This window comes from Elgaria multicarinata, chromosome 8 (genome assembly GCF_023053635.1).
Source record: "Elgaria multicarinata webbii isolate HBS135686 ecotype San Diego chromosome 8, rElgMul1.1.pri, whole genome shotgun sequence".
NCBI classification, from domain to species: domain Eukaryota; kingdom Metazoa; phylum Chordata; class Lepidosauria; order Squamata; family Anguidae; genus Elgaria; species Elgaria multicarinata.
The window spans coordinates 9006551-9027378 of NC_086178.1; the positions used below are offsets into that span (position 1 = coordinate 9006551).

Below are 20828 nucleotides of genomic sequence, written 5' to 3' on the forward strand. Positions count from 1 at the left end.
TGCTGATGTCTGAGTGCAACCTCCAGTATCAGAGGCAGTAAGCCTGCATACACTAGTTGATGGGGAACATGGATGGGAAGGTACTGTTGCACCATGTCCTGCTTGTGGGTCCCTGTCGACAGCCGTTTGGCCATTGTGTGAACAGAGTGATGGGCCATTTCTACACCTGCCTTTTCCCCTGGGATCGTCCTGGGATCATCCCTGTATATGCAAATGACACACAGGGGAACCCGGGAGCAGGCAGGGACAATCCCTCCATTTTCCTGGGGTAATCCTCAGATGTCGAAAAGGTCATAGACTTGATGGACTGTTGCTTTGATCCAACATGGCTCTTTTGTTCTTATGGAAAGCAGTGATGGCCACAATCCTGTATCTCAGGAGTAAAGAGCTTCAGAAATTTTGAATTCCTTTCTTATGGGCTCAAAAATACAAATGTGAAAGTTTTCAATGTTATGGCTGTAAACATTCAGACTTTATTATAGAAAGGACATCGGAGATCTAGGTCCAAACTGAAACTCCCACCCTCACTTCCTATCCCCCTTCCTCCCATGCCCCCATTGCACCTAACAACAACAATACGTTTATTGCTTAATCCACAGATCATTGCAACACATACCAATTGCAACGAGGAAAGGGGCATTCTGGTTATTTTCATGGCAGGAGTGGAAAGACGTGAAGAAAAGCAGTGGCTACACCTGGTGGCTTAATTCCACCCCTTCCCTTTTAAATGCTGCTTCAGCAGGCAACTGCAAGTATGCAGGCAGGCCTCCACGTCTCCCCACTCCACCCTGAAATAACAGTAAAACCAAAAAGCAGAATGATTCCCCACTTGCTGGCATCATCCCAGGTGAATGTAGGGGTGGGGAAATATTTGGGCATCTTGAACACTGCCCAGAAAGCTTCAGCTATGGGGTTGTCTGGAAATAATAACTTGAATGAATGAATGCTCTGAAGAAATACTCTAAATGGGCGTTGCAGGGTAGAAGTCAACTTGCCATTGGCTACACAGGAAGCTTTTAAAAAGGAAAAGGGTTGAATGATTAAAGGTGTGGCCATGACCACACCCCCTTTTTTATTGCCCTCCAACTATGTATAACAGTACCACATTTTTGCAAAATATGTCCAGCACTAGGAAATTTGGTCCTTTTGGATGTCACAAGATACCAGATTCAGCTTGTTTCGTAACCCAAAAAATGTTGAAATAATGCCCCAAATTTGCATAATTTGTACAAATTGTGGTAGAAATGTCTGCCTTTGTGTGAATTTCATTTGTAATTTTTGCAAATTATGCAAATATATAAATTTCAGCAAATAGAAGCTTTAATTTATGCAAAACCAGAAGCACCAAAAATCTATTACCTGGCCAAAAGCGCAGCAAGTCAAGTCAGGTCAGCTGGCAGAAGATGGAACAAAGTCCCGGGGGAGGGGTGATCTGATGAAATCTCAACAAGTTCCACTCTACAACTGGATTCGTCTGACATCCCTAAGCCCATATGATAAACAATCTGGAGTGAGTCCTCAGATGCGAGAAAAGTGTGTGTGGTTGCAATGATTCATACTGGGAAAGTGCTGAACAATCCTGAACGGTGCTGTTCTGACTTCATTCTATTATTATTATTATTTATTTATATAGCACCATCAATGTACAATGTTCTCTGTCGAATGTTCCTTTCTTGCAGGGTGCATATGTTTTTCCAGATCTGCATTCTGTTCTTCTTGATCCTGAGCGATGGGAGACTCCTGAAGAGTTCAACCCAAACCATTTTTTGGACAAGGATGGGCATTTTGTGGCTAGAGAAGAATTTCTACCATTTGGTGCAGGTAAATGCAGAAATCCAAACCAGCTTGTGATTTATAGACATGTTTTCTGGGTTATATCCAAGAAATATCACCTGACTTCCTTTCAGGCAAGGCTAAAACAATCTCAATTCTTTTCATTTGAAAAATAAATTAAATTCAAATTTCGGAGGATGGAGGTTTCTTCTTTTTCTAAGAGAGAATTGAGACCATTTGCATTAAGTCAATCTATCATAAAAGTACAAAAGAAATAAATGCTCAGATGGTGCTCAGCTTTCAATTCTTCAATGAAACCAAAAGGGGATGTAGCAAATTAACAGCTGATTATAGCCGCATATAGAAAAGGTCTTACACTCTTTCTCAGTCCCATTCCCTTCAATCTCCATTGTTTAATTTAAGATGCTGTATGCTATACAACAATTCCTCATGGGTTACTTTGGGTTATGTGGTGGGGAAGAAACTACCAACACATGTTACTTTCTCAGACGCACATGCTGCTCCAGAAGAGATTGTTACTCACTGGCTGCCTTTCCTTGGCTTTCTCCACAGGGACTCGGGTGTGTCCGGGTGAGCATCTGGCAAGGATTGAAATCTTCATCTTCTTGACCAGCCTGCTGAGGGCGTTCAGGTTGCAGCTGCCAGAAGGAGTGAGCAAACTCAGACAAGATGCTATAGTAGGAGTCACATTATCTCCCCATCCTTATAAAATCTGTGCAGTTCCTCGCTGTAGCTCTTCATAAACATATAAATCCATTTAGAATAGCTTACTAATTACTGCCAATTTCTCCTTCCTTACTTCTCTGTTAAGAAATCCCCGCCCCAACTTTGATGTTTATGCGCAAATGCTTAATTCTTTCTGTGCGTGATTGGAGAGGGTTAACCAATGAATCCTTGGCTTCTTCCACACCTAATTATTATCCCAGGAAAATGGAGGGGTTGTCCCTTCCTGCTCCCAGTATTTCCTGTGTGTCATTTGGACAAAAAAGGATGATCCTGGGACGATCCGAGGGGAAAAGGCAATTGTAGAAACGGCCCTTATCTCTCCTGGTTGCAGAAAGAGCTCGGAACAGCCACAAAAGTTGGCTTGAACCATGATTGCAGCTAACTGAGGGAGCATAGGCAGGGCTGTCCTGGAGTGGAGATCCACTGAATGACCCAAAGTTGCAGGAGGCAGAAGGAGAACTATAGGAGCAGAGGCCAAGTAGTAGAGCATGAGGCGAGTTGTGTGTGTGAGGCGATGCACTCGCAATTTCTCCAGCCACTGGGGCTTTACAAGACTGTACTTAATCTCTTAATCCATGTTTAAGGCACTTTATCCGAGCTTCCAAAAGAAACTGAACTTCTATGAACTTTAGCCAGTGATGGAACTGATCAGCCAATAAAAGATACTACTTTCAGCTTGCGTGTCTGCCTTTTTTTCCTGAGCCTTCCCGTAGAGGAAGTGGGTTTGACTTTCCCCTACCCAAGGCAAGGCTGACAGTTATAAAATTAGGCATTTCTTCTTCTGGGCCTTTCGAAGATGGGGAAGGGGGCGCATTTTCATCAAGTACATTCTTTGGTACCATTTATTTTCTCAATTTTTTACTGCAGCCTTCCCAACCCATGTCGTTCTAGAAGACTTGTCCTTCAGCCACTATGTGGCTGTGTGAGAATACTATCATGCATGTGCACATATGTTTTGCCCACAGGAGCAAAGAGGAGCTGGGGGTTATTGGGGGGGGGAAGTGTGTGCATGTGGGGTGGGGCTGGGAGACAGACTCCCAGTGTTGTGTCCCTCCACAACTATGACTGCTGTATGTAAACCTTTCCAATCGACAGAAATCCAAGTTGGAAAAATAAGGGGTGGGGGAGGAATACAATAAAATTAAAAATAACTCAATAACTACAACAACAACAACAACAACAACAATGTTTTGGCCATCTTGTCTTAAAAACAGTTTATAAACTTTACTACTACCATGTAATAACAGAAGTAGGGGTGTGCACGGACCCCCCGCTCCGCTTCACTTGCAGATCCGCCATTTTCCGGAGCGGGTCGCTCCGCTCCGCCCCCGCTCCGCCCACTTCCGCTCCGCTCCGCTCGGAGCTCCGGATCCGGATCCGGAGCTCCGTTTTTCCCCCCCATAGGGCTGCATTGAAAGCTAAAAAATTATACAACTTTTTTTCCGTTGAAGTTAGAAACCTCATGTTTGGCACCATGACACCTCATGGGCGTATACACACACACACCAAGTTTCAAGGCAATCCCATCATCCCCTGATTTTTGGCGAATTTTTGAAAATCGGGCACCCCATTCACACCCCTTGGGATAGCTCCGTCAATTTGCATGTTAGAAACCTCAAACTCGGCACCAGGGCAGCTTATCCATGTGTCCACATGCACACCCAGACTCAAGGCAGTCCCATCATCCCCTGATTTTTGGCGCGGCTCTGCCCTCTAACGCACCACCCATAACCCTAATTCACACCCCTTTCGATAGCTCCGTCAATTTGCACGTTAGAAACCTCAAACTCAGCACCATGATAGCTTATCTACGTGTCCACATGGACGCCAAGTTTCAAGGCAATCCCATCATCCCCTGATTTTTGGCGAATTTTTGAAAATCGGGCACCCCATTCACACCCCTTGGGATAGCTCCGTCAATTTGCATGTTAGAAACCTCAAACTCACCACCATGATAGCTTATCCATGTGTCCATATGCACGCCAAGTTGCAAGCAAATTCCATCATCCCCTGATTTTTGGCATGGCTTAACTCACCCCAAATTGTCCCATTCTACAACTACGTCAATTTGCATGTTAGAAACCTCAAAGTCGGCACCAGGATAGCTTATTCACTTGTCCACATGGACGCCAAGTTTCAAGGTAATCCCATCATCCCCTGATTTTTGGCGAATTTTTGAAAATCGGGCACCTCATTCACACCCCTTGGATAGCTCCGTCAATTTGCATGTTAGAAACCTCAAACTCGGCACCAGGGCAGCTTATCCATGTGTCCACATGCACACCCAGACTCAAGGCAGTCCCATCATCCCCTGATTTTTGGCGCGGCTCTGCCCTCTAACGCACCACCCATAACCCTAATTCACAGCCCTTTCGATAGCTCCGTCAATTTGCACGTTAGAAACCTCAAACTCAGCACCATGATAGCTTATCCACGTGTCCACATGGACGCCAAGTTTCAAGGCAATCCCATCATCCCCTGATTTTTGGGGAATTTTTGAAAATCGGGCAACCCATTCACACCCCTTGGGATAGCTCCGTCAATTTGCATGTTAGAAACCTCAAACTCACCACCATGATAGCTTTTCCATGTGTCCACATGCACGCCAAGTTGCAAGCAAATTCCATCATCCCCTGATTTTTGGCATGGCTTAACTCACCCCAAATTGTCCCATTCTACAACTATGTCAATTTGCATGTTAGAAACCTCAAAGTCGGCACCAGGATAGCTTATCCACTTGTCCACATGGACGCCAAGTTTCAAGGTAATCCCATCATCCCCTGATTTTGGGGGAATTTTTGAATATCAGGCACCCCATTCACACCCCTTGGGATAGCTCCGTCAATTTGCATGTTAGAAACCTCAAACTCGGCACCATGATAGCTTATCCATGTGTCCACATGGACGCCCAGACTCAAGGCAATCCCATCATCCCCTGATTTTTGGCGCGGCTTAAACTTTTTAATTCACCCCAAATCAAGTCCCATTCTACAACTACGTCAATTTGCACGTTAGAAACCTATCCTTTGGTCCCATGACAGCTTACCCATGTGTCCCCATGGACACCAAGTTTCAAGGCAATCCCATCATCCCCTGATGTTAGGGGAACTTTTGAAATTCGGACACTCCAGTATGTCAGGGATTTAAAGTTGCAATTGCAGACAGCTCAATGGGGCCAGTTCCAAGGCAATCCCAACATGCCACGAGATAACCCTAAATCTTCTGGCACATTTGAAAAAGGGATTATTGAACTTGATAAAGTCTAAGTGAGCGCAGGAAGGACTTCTCCCCTGAGTCAAAGCAAGACACATCCACCATCCCTGCAAGGCGGGAAGGGGAGAAGGGAGGGAAAGCAGGCAGGCAGGCAGGCAGCATGCATTGTAGTGCCGCAAGGATGGCTTGAGCACTAACGCATAGCAAACCAACCCGTAAGCGGGCGCAAGGAGCAAGTGAGGCAAAGATGGCTGGTTGTTTCTTTCTAAGCCAGCAGTTACGCCTTGAGGGGCACAGAGGAGGAGGACTGGGAGCAAGCATGCCGGAGGGTGCTGGGCACGAACCGCAAAGCCCATCTCCCAGGCACCAGGCGGGCAGAGCAGGCGAGGAGTCAGTCCTGGCAGATGCCCCACCACAGCAGCACCCCGGGGGAGGCGGGCAGACAGGCAGGCAGGCATGGGTTGGCGGGCCCAGAAAAGCTGGTACCTTGCACAAGTAAGCCATAGATCTGCGGGGGAGTCAGTCCCAGCAGATCCAGCTACCTCACAAGGACGGCTCCCAGGCAGGCGGGCAGGCGCCTCCACTGTAGTGGCTGTGCTCAACTCGGCGGGCGCACTACAAGACGAGTTGAAGTGAGAGCTCACTTCTCAGGAAACGTAGTGGCTGTGCTACGGGAGATCGGTCGACTGCTGGAGCTTAGCTTTTTCTCTGAGGGGAAGTCCATGAGTTGAAGTGACAGCTTGCTTCTCAAAGACAGGGTTACAGCGGAAGAGGGGTGGGACGAAACCGGGGAGAGAAGCTGGACCAGCTTCTGCTACTAATCCTCACCCACATCCTGGAGGACCACAGCATCCCACACAAAGTGGCTGTGGTGAAGTCAATGGCTGTCATGAGTTGAAGTGAGTGCTCACTTCTCAGAAAAATTAAACTGTCCGTACACACTAAGTGGCTGTGCTATGGGCGATCGGTGGACGCCTGGAGTACCACCCGCACATAGGGGAAGTCCATGAGTTGAAGTGACAGCTTGCTTCTCAAAGACAGGGTTACAGCGGAAGAGGGGTGGGACGAGACCGGGGAGAGAAGCTGGACCAGCTTCTGCTACTAATCCTCACCCACATCCTGGAGGACCACAGCATCCCACACAAAGTGGCTGTGGTGAAGTCAATGGCTGTCATGAGTTGAAGTGAGTGCTCACTTCTCAGGAGGAAACTTAAACTGTCCCTATGCAGTCAGTGGTTGGGGAGAGAGGCACGGCCAGCTGTGCCTCCACCGTAGGGGCTGTGCTCAAGTGTTTGAACTTGAAGTTGAAGTGAGAGCTCACTTCTCAGATACCTTTAATTGCTCCATATGAGACTGGGGAGAGAAGTTCGACCAGTGACTGCTACTAATCCCCACATCCTGGAGGACCACAGCATCCCACACAAAGTGGCTGTGGTGAAGTCAATGGCTGTCATGAGTTGAAGTGAGTGCTCACTTCTCAGGAGGAAACTTAAACTGTCCCTATGCAGTCAGTGGTTGGGGAGAGAGGCACGGCCAGCTGTGCCTCCACTGTAGGGGCTGTGCTCAAGTGTCTGAACTTGAAGTTGAAGTGAGAGCACACTTCTCAGATACCTTTAATTGCTCCATATGAGACTGGGGAGAGAAGCTCGACCAGCGACTGCTACTAATCCCCACATCCTGGAGGACCACAGCATCCCACACAAAGTGGCTGTGGTGAAGTCAATGGCTGTCATGAGTTGAAGTGAGTGCTCACTTCTCAGGAGGAAACGTAAACTGTCCCTATGCAGACAGTGGTTGGGGAGAGAGGCACGGCCAGCTGCGCCTCGACCGTAGGGGCTGTGCTCAAGTGTCTGAACTTGGAGTCGAAGCGAGAGCTCACTTCTCAGATAACTTTAATTGCGAGACTGGGGAGAGACGCTCGACCAGCTGCTGCAACTAATCCTCCTCACCCACATCCTGGAGGACCAGAGCATCCACCGGAGTGGCTGTGCTCAACTCGGCGCACTACAAAATGAGAAGTGGCTGTGGTGAAGTCAATGGCTGTCATGAGTCGAAGTGAAAGCTCACTTCTCAGATAACTTTAATTGCGAGACTGGGGAGAGACGCTCGACCAGCTGCTGCAACTAATCCTCCTCACCCACATCCTGGTGGAACAAAGCATCCACCGAGAAGTGGCTGTGGTGAAGTCAATGGCTGTCATGAGTCGAAGTGAAAGCTCACTTCTCAGATAACTTTAATTGCGAGACTGGGGAGAGACGCTCGACCAGCTGCTGCAACTAATCCTCCTCACCCACATCCTGGTGGAACAAAGCATCCACCAAGAAGTGGCTGTGGTGAAGTCAATGGCTGTCATGAGTCGAAGTGAAAGCTCACTTCTCAGGAGGAAACTTAAACTGTCCCTATGCAGTCAGTGGTTGGGGAGAGAGGCACGGCCAGCTGTGCCTCCACCGTAGGGGCTCCTCACCCACATCCTGGAGGAACACAGCATCCAACACGAAGTGGCTGTGGTGAAGTCAATGGCTGTCATGAGTCGAAGTGAGAGCTCACTTCTCAGGAAACTTAAACTGTCCCTATGCAGTAAGTGGCTGTGCTATGGAAGTTCAGTGGACTGTTGGAGTACCAGCCGCAATTGGGGAAGTCCATGAGTTGAAGTGACAGCTTGCTTCTCCAAAAATCACCAGACTGGATCACGAATAGTGCATCTGATCCCTGAGCCCTCCAAAGGGCGACCCTTGGATTGCTGGCCTTTACCTCCCTCAGTTGGGGAAGTGAATGATGAGTTTAAGTGAAAGCTTGCTTCTCAAAGAGGGGTTACAGCAGAAGGGGAAGAGGAAGAGGATGAGACTGAGGAGAGAGAGAGAAGAGAGCATCCACTGTAGTGGCTTTGCTAGTGGCTGTGCTATGGGCGATCGGTGGACTGCTGGAGTACCTCCCGCACATAGGGGAAGTGAATGAGTTTCAGTGAAAGGTTGCTTCTCAAAATCAGCACACAGATCAAGGACTCCATTTGATCCCCGAGCTATCCAAAGGGCGACCCGTGGACTGCTGGAGTTTTCCTCCTGTTCCCGGTGGCTGGGATGGGTCTCGGCTTCTCAAAGCCATGGCACTGCTGCATATGCAGTGCAGCTTCTCATAAGAGAGCTGTCCCACGGACAAACGGTGCATTACTGGAGCTTAGCTTTTTCTCAAAGGGGAAGTCAATGAGTTGAAGTGAAAGGTTGCTTCGGAAGTCTATGGCTTTCATGAGTTTCAGTGACAGCTTGCTTCTCAAAGAGGGCGTTACAGCGGAAGAGGGGTGGGACGAGACCGGGGAGAGAAGCTGGACCAGCTTCTGCTACTAATCCTCACCCACATCCTGGAGGACCACAGCATCCGCAGTAGTGGCTGTGGTGAAGTCAATGGCTGTCATGAGTCAAAGTGAGAGCTCACTTCTCAGGAAACTTAAACTGTCCGTACGCACTAAGTGGCTGTGCTATGGGAGATCGGTGGACTACTGGAGTACCTCCCTCAATTGGGGAAGTCAATGGCTGTCATGAGTCGAAGTGAGAGCTCACTTCTCAGGAAACTTAAACTGTCCCTATGCAGTAAGTGGCTGTGCTATGGAAGTTCGGTGGACTGTTGGAGTACCAGCCGCAATTGGGGAAGTCCATGAGTTGAAGTGACAGCTTGCTTCTCCAAAAATCACCAGACTGGATCACGAATAGTGCATCTGATCCCTGAGCCCTCCAAAGGGCGACCCTTGGACTTCTGGCCTTTACCTCCCTCAGTTGGGGAAGTGAATGATGAGTTTAAGTGAAAGCTTGCTTCTCAAAGAGGGGTTACAGCAGAAGGGGAAGAGGAAGAGGATGAGACTGAGGAGAGAGAGAGAAGAGAGCATCCACTGTAGTGGCTTTGCTAGTGGCTGTGCTACGGGCGATCGGTGGACTGCTGGAGTACCTCCCGCACATAGGGGAAGTGAATGAGTTTCAGTGAAAGGTTGCTTCTCAAAATCAGCACACAGATCAAGGACTCCATTTGATCCCCGAGCTATCTAAAGGGCGACCCGTGGACTGCTGGAGTTTTCCTCCTGTTCCCGGTGGCTGGGATGGGTCTCGGCTTCTCAAAGCCATGGCACTGCTGCATATGCAGTGCAGCTTCTCATAAGAGAGCTGTCCCACGGACAAACGGTGCATTACTGGAGCTTAGCTTTTTCTCAAAGGGGAAGTCAATGAGTTGAAGTGAAAGGTTGCTTCGGAAGTCTATGGCTTTCATGAGTTTCAGTGACAGCTTGCTTCTCAAAGAGGGCGTTACAGCGGAAGAGGGGTGGGACGAGACCGGGGAGAGAAGCTGGACCAGCTTCTGCTACTAATCCTCACCCACATCCTGGAGGACCACAGCATCCGCAGTAGTGGCTGTGGTGAAGTCAATGGCTGTCATGAGTCGAAGTGAGAGCTCACTTCTCAGGAAACTTAAACTGTCCGTACGCACTAAGTGGCTGTGCTATGGGAGATCGGTGGACTACTGGAGTACCTCCCTCAATTGGGGAAGTCAATGGCTGTCATGAGTCGAAGTGAGAGCTCACTTCTCAGGAAACTTAAACTGTCCCTATGCAGTAAGTGGCTGTGCTATGGAAGTTCAGTGGATTGTTGGAGTACCAGCCGCAATTGGGGAAGTCCATGAGTTGAAGTGACAGCTTGCTTCTCCAAAAATCACCAGACTGGATCATGAATAGTGCATCTGATCCCTGAGCTTTCCAAAGGGCGACCCGTGGACTGCTGGAGTGTAACCTCCCTCACCCTCAATTGGGGAACTGAATGAGTTTAAGTGAAAGGTTGCTTCTCAAAGAGGGCGTTACAGCGGAAGAGGGGTGGGACGAGACCAGGGAGAGAAGCTGGACCAGCTTCTGCTACTAATCCTCACCCACATCCTGGAGGACCACAGTATCCACAGTAGTATCCACTGATCCCTGAGCTCTCCAAAGGGCGACCCGTGGACTGCTGGAGTGTAACCTCCCTCACCCTCAATTGGGGAAGTGAATGAGTTTCAGTGAAAGGTTGCTTCTCAAAATCAGCACACTGATCGAGTCACCCAGAGGACCACAGCCTCTACGTAGTGGCTGTGCTGAAGTCAATGACTTCCATGAGTTCAAGTGAAAGGTTGCTTCTCAAAGGCGAGGACTTGCCTGTTTCATTTTCGCAGCGAGACAGGCAGCTGCAGTAACACTCACAACCACACACACAAGGACAGCTTTTGCACAGAGGCTCATGAGTTCAAGTGACAGCTTACTTCTCAAAACCATACTTCTGGATCAGGGAGTACGTCTTCCACTCCCAGGGCACTCCAAAGGGCGACCCGTGGACTGCTGGAGAGAGGCAGCCTGGCTAGTGGTGGTGGTGCCAGGCATTGCCTTGCCCCCTGCTTGCACCTCACCTAAACACGTGCAGTCAATCATGGAGTCTTTTGGAACTGGGTGGAAAACTATCCGGATGAGTTGACTAAGCTGTACCGGACGCCACAGAAATGAAATGAACTCAAGTGCGGTGCTTTGCCCTCACAGTCAGTCACACACACGCACGGTGACAAACTCTGCCTAGTGCCTACAGAGACGAATCGAATGATTCAGAGTTGATGTTGTGAACTGTAACACAGCCACATAATAATAATAATAATAATAATAATAATAATAATAATAATAATAATAACAATAAGAAGAAGAAGAAGAAGAAGAAGAAGAAGAAGAAAAATATAATAAAAATAATAATAAAAAGAAAAAACCAGCCTGCCTGAACTGTAGTGTGCCTGCCAACCCAAGGAGGGGTGGAATTAAAGGGAGCCTGCCTGTCACTCCCACGAGGGCTTGAGGGTGGGGTATCCCAGCAGGGGGAGATTGCCCTTCAGAAAGACCAGCTGCTCCACCAAGTCCGGCTCCAAGCGAGAGCGGTGAGGGGTCACTATGTCGCCCGCCATAGAGAACACCCTCTCGCTTGGAACACTGGTGGGTGGGCAGCTGAGTCGATCCATGGCCACCTGCGACAGGTCAGGCCAAATCTGAAAACGGGATGACCAGTAGGCCAGGGGGTCCATGGAGGAGTCCTCGATGGGCTCTGACAGGTAACGCTGCACGGTGGTTGCAGCGTCATCCTGGCTGGTGGCTGGGGAGGGTCTCTGCCCAAACACGGTGTGCAGAGCCTCTTCCCAATACCCCTCGCTTGTGCTGCTGCTGGGAGGGATGCAGGTGAGGCTGCCGCTGGTGCTGCTGGTGCTGCTGCGGGGAGGGGTGGCCTGCTCCTCTGCCTCACTCTGCCCCACCCTCTTGGCCCATGCCGCCCGCACTTCGCCCACCAGCGTTTCCACCCAGTGCTGCCTGCTATTTGGCCCACAAAGCCCATCCTTCACACGAGGGTCGCACATGGCTGCCAACATGTGGACCCTGTCGGTTTGGATGGGCTCCAGCCTCCGCGTCAGGCCGTCCCTCAGCCTAGTCACCGCTTCGCGGACCTTGGGCTCGAAGCGCCTGCCGGTGACGGGATCCCTGTACTCCAGAAAGTCGCCCATCTGTTTCTGGAGATGCCTGCATACAGGGATCACCTGGCTGAGGAGGGCAGAGCTTTTGCTCAGGGTCTCGGTGGCGTTCAGGAACGGCTTGAGGACCACCACCAGCTGGGACATGGCGTCCCACTGCTGCTTGCCCAGGTGGTGGACGCCCATGTCCCTGACCCTGAACAAGTCGTGGATGGCATGCTGTTGCTCCACCATCCGCTCCAGCATCAGGTAGGTGGAGTTCCAGCGTGTCACCACATCCTGCACTAGCCTGTGCTGCGGGAGATTCAACTCCTCCTGCTTCTCCCGCAGCAAGCGACTGCCCTTGACGCTGTGGTGGAAATGGCCTGCCACCTTTCTGCAGCTCTCCAGGAGGTTACGGATCCCGGACAGGGGACCGAGGTTGGGCTTGCTGTTGCCCATCCCAAGGCCATCCCTCACCACCAGGTTCAAGACGTGCGCGATGCAGCGGATGCCCTCGAATCCGCCGTCGCGCACCGCCTTCACCATGTTGGCTCCCCCGTCCGTGACCATGTAACCGCGGGTGACCTTCTGCCCAGCTAGCCACCCATCCACCATGCGGTTCATGGCCTCCGTAATCTCCCCTGCCGTGTGGGACTGGTCCATCACTTGTGTGTGGAGGAGGGCCCAGCAGTAGCCCTCCTTGCCAGTCCCTGTAGTGCTGGATCCTTCCTGCCCCACGGCGGCCCACCAGTGTGCCGTCAGGGACAGGTAAGCGTGCACTCCACCCTCGCTGGACCAAATGTCCGAGGTGAAGTGCACCATCCGTGCCTCTGCCTGGCACAGACGACCCAGCACTAACTCCCTGCAGGAACGGTACAGGGAAGGCACCACCCGCCTGCTCTGGGTGGTGCGATACGGCAGCTTGTAGTATGGCACCACAAGCGCCATCAGCCTCTTGAAGCCTGCGTTGTCGACGAGGCTGAATGGCTGGTCGTCCAACGCCACCATCTCACCGATTGACGTGGTGATCTGGGAGGGCGTTGGAAAACGCCATCTTGTGGTTCCATACTTCCCCCACCCCATTTCCGGCAGGGTTGCCTGCCTAACCCTTGTGGGGATGGGAGATGGAGAGCTAAGACTGGAAGTGCCAGCAGCAGCAGCAGCAGCAGCAGCAGCAGCAGCCTTCGGCTTTCCCCTGGAACCAGTCACCTTGCCCGCCTCTTTCCCCATCAAGACGGACTGGTGCTGCATCTTAAGATGCATCTTCATGCTGCTGGTTCCATAAAGCCCTGTCGATGAACCCCTGCTTAGGCTGAATTTGCAGTGGCGACAGACAGCAAAGCGGGGATCCGCTCCCAACTCAAAGTGGTCCCACACGATGCTTGTCTTTCGTTTCCGTGGTGACACCACCAATTGCCCGCCTGAGCTCTCTGGTGTTGCCACAGAAACAGGGGTGGCAGCGGAAGAGGGGTGGGATGAGACTGGGGAGAGAGCCTCGGCCTGCTGCTGCTCCTCCTCAGCCCCCACATCCTGGAGGCCCACCGCCTCCTCCTCCTCCCCCCCCTCCACTGTGCTGAGGACCTCGTCTAGGTCCATCATTGGGCTCGTGGGCTGAAAGGAGAATGAAGGAGTTGGGGATACTCCTCCTCCTCTAATGGCACTGCTGCCACGTGCCTCTTGCAAAGGGGCACTTTTCCCATTCCCACCCTCAAAAAGAGAACGCCGGGCACAAGTTGCAGAAGAGAGTGGCTCTGCCTGCTGCTTGTCCTGCTTCTGTTTTGGAGCAGTCAGCCAAGGAGTTGCCCGTTTGATTTTCACAGGAGGAGAGGCAGCCTGCTTACTGCTGCCAGCCTGAGCCTTGCTGCTTTCAGCACGCCTGCTTCCTCTTTTCATGATGACTAATAAAATATTAATACTACTAATACTATGTATAAGGTACTACTAAGAATATGTATATGAAGAATATAATATGTTTAAATGTAGGGAAATGGGACAAGAAGAATAAAATATACTACTACTAATATGTATGAGAATATACTAATATATATATACTACTAAGACTATGTAAAAGAATATAATAATATGTTTAAGAATATTACTAATAAATGTAGAGAAATGGGACAAGACATGTGTGTATGCTTTCCCCAAAATGCTCAATCTGTGGCTGCACAAAAGCAGCACACTCCGTCCAAGTTACACAGAGAAGAAAAAGAGAATCAATTTTTTTTGGTATATTTTGGTATATAGAAGATAGAAGGAAACACAATCAGCATTTAAGAGAGGGGAAGGGGGAAAAGAACCAACCACTACTATAAGAAGAACAAAATATGAATACTACTAATAATATGTATGAGAATATATACTAATAGACTACTAAGACTATGTAAAAGAATATAATAATAATATGTTTAAGAATAGGGAAATGGTGTGTGTATGCTTTCCCCAAAATGCTCAATCTGTGGCTGCACAAAAGCAGCACACTCCGTCCAAGTTACACAGAGAAGAAAAAGAGAATCAAATTTTTTTGGTATATTTTGGTATATAGAAGATAGAAGGAAACACAATCAGCATTTAAGAGAGGGGAGGGGGGAAAAGAACCAACCACTACTATAAGAAGAACAAAATATGAATACTACTAATAATGTGTATGAGAATATATACTAATAGACTATGTAAAAGAATATAATAAAATATGTTTAAGAATATAAATGTAGGGAAATGGGACAAGAAGTGTGTGTGTATGCTTTCAAAAGAAAGCTTTCACAAAAGCAGAACAGTCAGGCTTTAATACAGGGAAGGGGGGGGCAACCAACCCAACCAACCCAACCAACCCAAACACACACTCCAAAATTAACAAATAAAGTTTATATTAAATCAAAGTAAGGGGAAAACACAGGGCAAACTAAGCTATAAGTCAGAAAGAAGCAAACAAACACACACACACGCCAAACTAAACCTATCCTAATCTATCTCCAAAGTCCAAAGCAGGAGCACTAACTAACTAAGTGTTCCCTCCACGAACGCCAACCCACAAAGAGACACAAAACAGAAAGTTCTCAGGGTGGGTCTGCCTTAGTCCCCCCTCCAACGCTGGGATTGGAGGAGGATGCTTTCTGAGGAGATCAATTCTTATTAGGATTGGGAGTTGAATGTGCCTGTCATCGCTTCCAAAAAAATAAAAAAAAAATAAAAAAAACCAAACCCCGATTTTTAACAAAATATTGCACGTGAACCACAGCACGCAGAAAGTTGAGAGTAGTCTCAAAATGACCCCCATCCACGACTCTCTGTGCACAAGAATTTTCAGAACGATAGCTTAAACCCCCCCCCAGTTATGCCCGATTCTTTCCCTCAATGCAATCCTATGGGCTAAAAGCCGAAAACGCCGTTTGAGCCGCGCGGTTGACCCGATTTTCAAAAAAATATAGCACGCGACCCGGACAACGCAGAGAGGTGAGAGTGGTCTCAAAATGACCCCCATCCACGATTCTCTGAGCACAAGAATTTCCAGAACGATAGCTTCAAAAACAACGTAGTTATGCACGATTATTTGCCGCAATGCAATCCTATTGCGAAATGTTTTCAAGATGGCAACCGGAGCGCTCCGCCTGAACTCAGAGCTCCGAAAAATGGTCGCTTCTCTTCGCCTTGCTTCTAGGGGTCCGCGGTCCGCTCCTACTCCGCCTCTGGGTAAGGCGGAGCAGGCCAATCCGCTACTGCTTCTACGCTCCTAATCGGAGCGGATCACACCCCTAAACAGAAGACCTTTATTCTGCTGCTTCCAGACTGTGGAATGGCCTGCCGGAGGAGACTCATCAACTTAACAGTCTACCAGCATTCAAGAAAACTATAAAAACTGATCTCTTCTGGCAGGCCTATCCCGTAGAATTTTAAGATGTTTTTAGAATGTTTTGGGATGTTTTTTAGGATTTTTTTAAATCGATGTATATTATGTTTTAATTCATTTTTATGTATTTTATTTCTGATTGTTCTTCCCCGCCTCGATCAAAATGGAGAGAGGCAGGTAAGAAATAAATTGATGATGATGATGATGATGATGATGATGATGACGATGACGATGACGATGATGATGACAATTTCATTTTTAGAAAAAAATGTCAGAAATAAGCACTTGTATAATGCAGTCAAAGAGCGTCACTCAGGGTTTTCTACATGAGGTTGTTGGCCACTCTATCTGCCTTTGGTTTCTTTGCTTCATTGAGATCTGACTCTACAAAAAGAGCTGCCAGCAGTACTAACCAGTGAATTTTCTCCTCCTCCCATGACCAAACACCACCCTTGTTTTGAAATTGGGTCCTGAATTATGTCCAGTTTTATTACAAACCTTCTAAAATGGTGGTTTTTCCTGCTGCCCTAATCTTCATTCCTATATTCCATTAGAATAAATCCTCCAAATTCATTGTTTAGAGGTATCAGAAGAAACTGTTAGATCCAGTTTTTCACCCAATGAGATTCAAATTAATATGTTTGCCCTCAAGAATAATCCAAGGGGGTTGTGTGACGGATTGTGCTAATCCAAGGGGTTTGGGTGACAGACTATATTCCTCAACCTCCTCCCTGGTAATGTCAGCATTTGCTTAGGTGTTCATAGAATGAATGTAGCGTTGGAAGGGACGACAAGGATCATCTAGTCCAACCCTCTGCAATGTGCAGAAAAACCAATTAAGTTGCAAAAGTGTTCAAAGCAGAAAGTGTTTAAAGCAGAATATCCAGTTATCTTAACACTCAAGGTTATATATCATAAGCATAACAAATTACTACAGCTGTGGTCTGCTTCTCTTCGGTTCGGAGAAGCAATAGCAAATCGGGGGGCTTCACCTCTGCTATTGGTGGAGGAGAAGTGAATCAGGGGCTACCAAAGCAAAGTGAAGAGAAGCGACCACAAGTGGAACAATCCCCTTTTTGCGAAGCGCTCCGCCCGCCATTTTGGATATTTTCCCCATAGGATTGCATTACGGAAAAGAGTAGCGTATAACTTTTTTGTTTTTAAACCCACATCCCTGAAACTTGTGCTTAGAGAGTGGTGGTTGGGGGTTATTTGTGGTGCTGTTCAGACTTTTTCTTCCTGCGGTTTGCTTGCTATTAATTTGTTTAGAATGGCTAAAAGCAGGAGGGGGTAAGGGTTTTTTTAAGCGATGACAGGCAGATTCAACTCCCAGTCACGACGAGAAGTGATCACATCATGTGAAGCATCCTCCAATCCCAATGTGGGAGGGCGGACTAAGGCAGACCCACCCACAGACCCTTTTCCTTTCTGTCTCTTTGTGGGGTTGGAGTTAGTGGAGAGAGGACGTAGTTCTGTGCTGCAGCTGTGTTTTGGGGGTGATATTGGATTTCGCTTGAGTTGTGTGTTTGTTTGTTTCTGTTTGCTCTGTGCTTTTTCCTTACTTTGATTATATAAACTTCTCATTTTTCATTTTTGGAGTGATTGTTTGTTTGTTTGGCACACCCAACTCCTTCCCCCTCTTTTAAACCCTTCGTTCTGGGACTGTGTTTCATCTTCATTCTTCCTTCTATATAATTTTTTTTTAAAAAAATTACCAAATAAATAAATAAATAAAATCCTCTCTTTCTCTCTCTTAAAGTGTGTGTGTGTGTGTGTGTGTGTGTGTGTTTCTTTGGACTGTGTGTTATTGTGTGAGTGTGTTTGCCGTGCACTGCTTGTTAAATGCAAAAAGCAAATAAAGTTTGACCATTCAAATCAAGTTTGGGCAAAGCATACACACTTGTTCCATTTCCCCAAATAATAAATATATTTATTATTGCTGTCCAGAACTTCAGGCAAATTTTATGTTAAGTTTCTGTTGGAAGATAAGTCTTCAAGTGTAACTTTGGCTGTTGCTAAATTTCTTACAGTGGCGGCCAAGATTAGAGCTCTTTGTGTATTAGACTAAAGTTGATAATAGCTCTAATTGTATGATTTCATGTCTGATTCTTGTGTTTGGTTGTTTGTTGTTTGGTTGTTTTCTTTTTACGGATCTATAGATCGCAATAAAGAAAGTAAGTAAGTATTATTGCTATTATTATTATAATTACTATTTGTAATAATTATCATTCATCATGAGAAAAGACAGCAGGCGCACGTCTGTGGCTGGTTGTGCTGAAAGCAGTTGTGGTCAAGGCAAGGCTTGCACCAGTAAGCAGGCATCCTCTCCTGCTGTGAAAAACAAACAGGCAAGTCCTTGGCTGGCTGCTTCTCAACAGAAGCAGGAAGATGCACCCTCTTCTCCAACTTGTGCTCGGCGTTCTCTTTTTTAGGGTGGGAAAAGTGCCCCATTGCAAGAGGCAGGCAGCAGCAGCATTAGTGCCATTGTAGGAGGAGGAGTATCCCCAACTCCTTCATTATTGATTGACACCATGAGCCCACTGATGTACCTCTCTCCAGATCTCATAGATGAGGTCCTCAGCACAGTGGAGGGGCAGGAGGAGGAGGCGGTGGTCCTCCAGGATGTGGGTGATGACGAGGAGCAGCAGCAGGCCGAGGCTCTCTCCCCAGTCTCATCCAAGCCCTCTTCTTCTGTAACCCCTGTTTCTGTGGTGACACCACAGAGCTCAGGCAGGGAATTGGTGTCACCATGGAAGCGAAAGACAAGCATAGTGTGGGACCACTTTGACGTGGCAGTGGATCCCCACTTTGCTGTCTGTCACCACTGCAAAGTCACCCTAAGCAGGGGTTCATCCACAGGGCATTATGGAACGAGCAGCCTGAAGACGCATCTGCAGAGGCAGCACCAGGTGATCTTGCTGGGGAAAGAGGCGGGCACTTCCAAGGCGACTGGTTCCAGGGGAAAGCAGAAGGCGGCTGCTGCTGCTGCCACTGCCACTCTAAGCTCTCCATCTCCCATCCCCATGAGGGTTAGGCAGGCAACCCTCAAGGACATGGGGTGGGGGAAGTATGGAGCCACAAAATGGCATTTTCCAACGCCCACCCAGATCACCACCTGCATCGGTGAGATAGTGGCGTTGGACGAGCAGCCATTCAGCCTCCTTGACAACTCAGGCTTCAAGAGGCTGATGGCGCTTATTTTATTTTATTTATTTATTTATTTATTTATTACATTTTTATACCGCCCAGTAGCCGAGGCTCTCTGGGTGGTTCACAAAAACTAAAACCATAACAAAACAACCAAACCGTTAAAAACACAAACACAAAATACAGTATAAAGGCACTGTGGTTCCATACTACAAGCTGCTGTGTCGCACCACCCTGAGCAGGCGGGTGGTGCCTTCCCTGTACCATTCCTGCAGGGAGTTAGTGCTGGGTTGTCTGTGCCAGGCAGAGGCATGGATGGTGCAGTTTGGTCCAGCGAGGGCGAATGCAGTTCGGACATTTGGTCCAGCGAGGGTGAAGTGCATGCTTACCTGTCCATGACAGCTCACCGGTGGGCAGCCGTGAGGAAGGAAGCAACCAGCACTAAAGGGACTGGCAAGGAGGGCTACTGCTGGGTCCTCCTACATATGCAAGTGATGGACCAGTCCCACATGGCGACGGAGATTAAGGAGGCCATGAACCGCATTGGTGGATGGGTGGCTAGCTGGGCACAAGCTCACCCACGGTTACATGGTCACAGACGGGGGAGCCAACATAGTGAAGGTGGTGCACGATGGCGGATTTGAGGGCGTCCGCTGTATCGCACATGTCTTGAACCTGGTGTTTGGGGATGGCCTTGGAATGGGCAGCAAGGCCGTCCTAGGTCCCCTGTCCGGTATCCGTAACCTCCTGGAGAGCTGCAGAAAGGTGGCAGGGCATTTCCACCACAGCGTCAAGGGCAGTCGATTACTGTGAGAGAAGCAGGAGGAATTGAATCTCCCGCAGCACAGGCTAGTGCAAGACGTGGTGACACACTTAAACTCCACCAACCTCATGCTGGAGCATATGGTGGAGCAACAGTGTGCCATCCACGACTTGTTCAGGGTCAGGGACATGGGCATCCACCCAGCCCTGTGCAAGCAGCAGTGGGACGCCATGTCCCAGCTGGTGGTGGTCCTCAAGCCGTTCCTTGAGGCCACCGAGACCCTGAGCACCCTGACCCTAGCTCTGCCCTCCTCAGCCAGGTGATCCCTGTATGCAGGCATCTCCAGAAACAGATGGGTGAGTTTCTGGAGTACAGGGATCCTGACACCGGCAGGCGCTTCAAGCCCGAGGTATGCGAAGTGGTGACTAGGCTGAGGGATGGCCTGACGTGGAGGCTGGAGCCCATCCAAACAGACAGGGTCTACATGTCGGCATCCATGTGTGACCCTCGTGTGAAGTTTGGGCTTTGTGGGCCAAATACCAGGCAGCACTGGGTGGAAATGCTGGTGGGTGAAGTGCGGGCGGCACGGGCCAAGAGGGTGGGGCAGAGTGAGGCAGAGGAGCAGGCCAACACTACCCGCAACAGCAGCAGCAGCCTCACCTGCATCCCTCCCAGCAGGAGCAGAAGCCAGGGGTATTGGGCACAGGCTCTGCACGCTATGGTTGGGCAGAGACCCTCCCCAGCCACCGGCCAGGATGACGCTGCAACCACCATGCAGCGTTACCTGGCAGAGCCCATGGAGGACTGCTCCATGGACCCCCTGATCTACTGGTCATCCTGCAGCCAGAATTGGCC

General features: G+C 48.9%; 1 protein-coding gene across 1 annotated transcript in view; it reads left to right on the forward strand.

The window, feature by feature from the left end:
- Nucleotides 1-2537, forward strand: part of LOC134402407 (cytochrome P450 2J1-like) — a 52885-nt gene extending 50348 nt beyond the window's left edge. The window contains exons 8-9 of the mRNA XM_063131836.1: nucleotides 1680-1821; nucleotides 2347-2537. Of these exons, the coding sequence (XP_062987906.1) occupies nucleotides 1680-1821; nucleotides 2347-2537 (333 nt within the window). The remainder of the gene's footprint in view (nucleotides 1-1679; nucleotides 1822-2346) is intronic.
- The last annotated feature ends 18291 nt before the right edge of the window (nucleotides 2538-20828 follow it).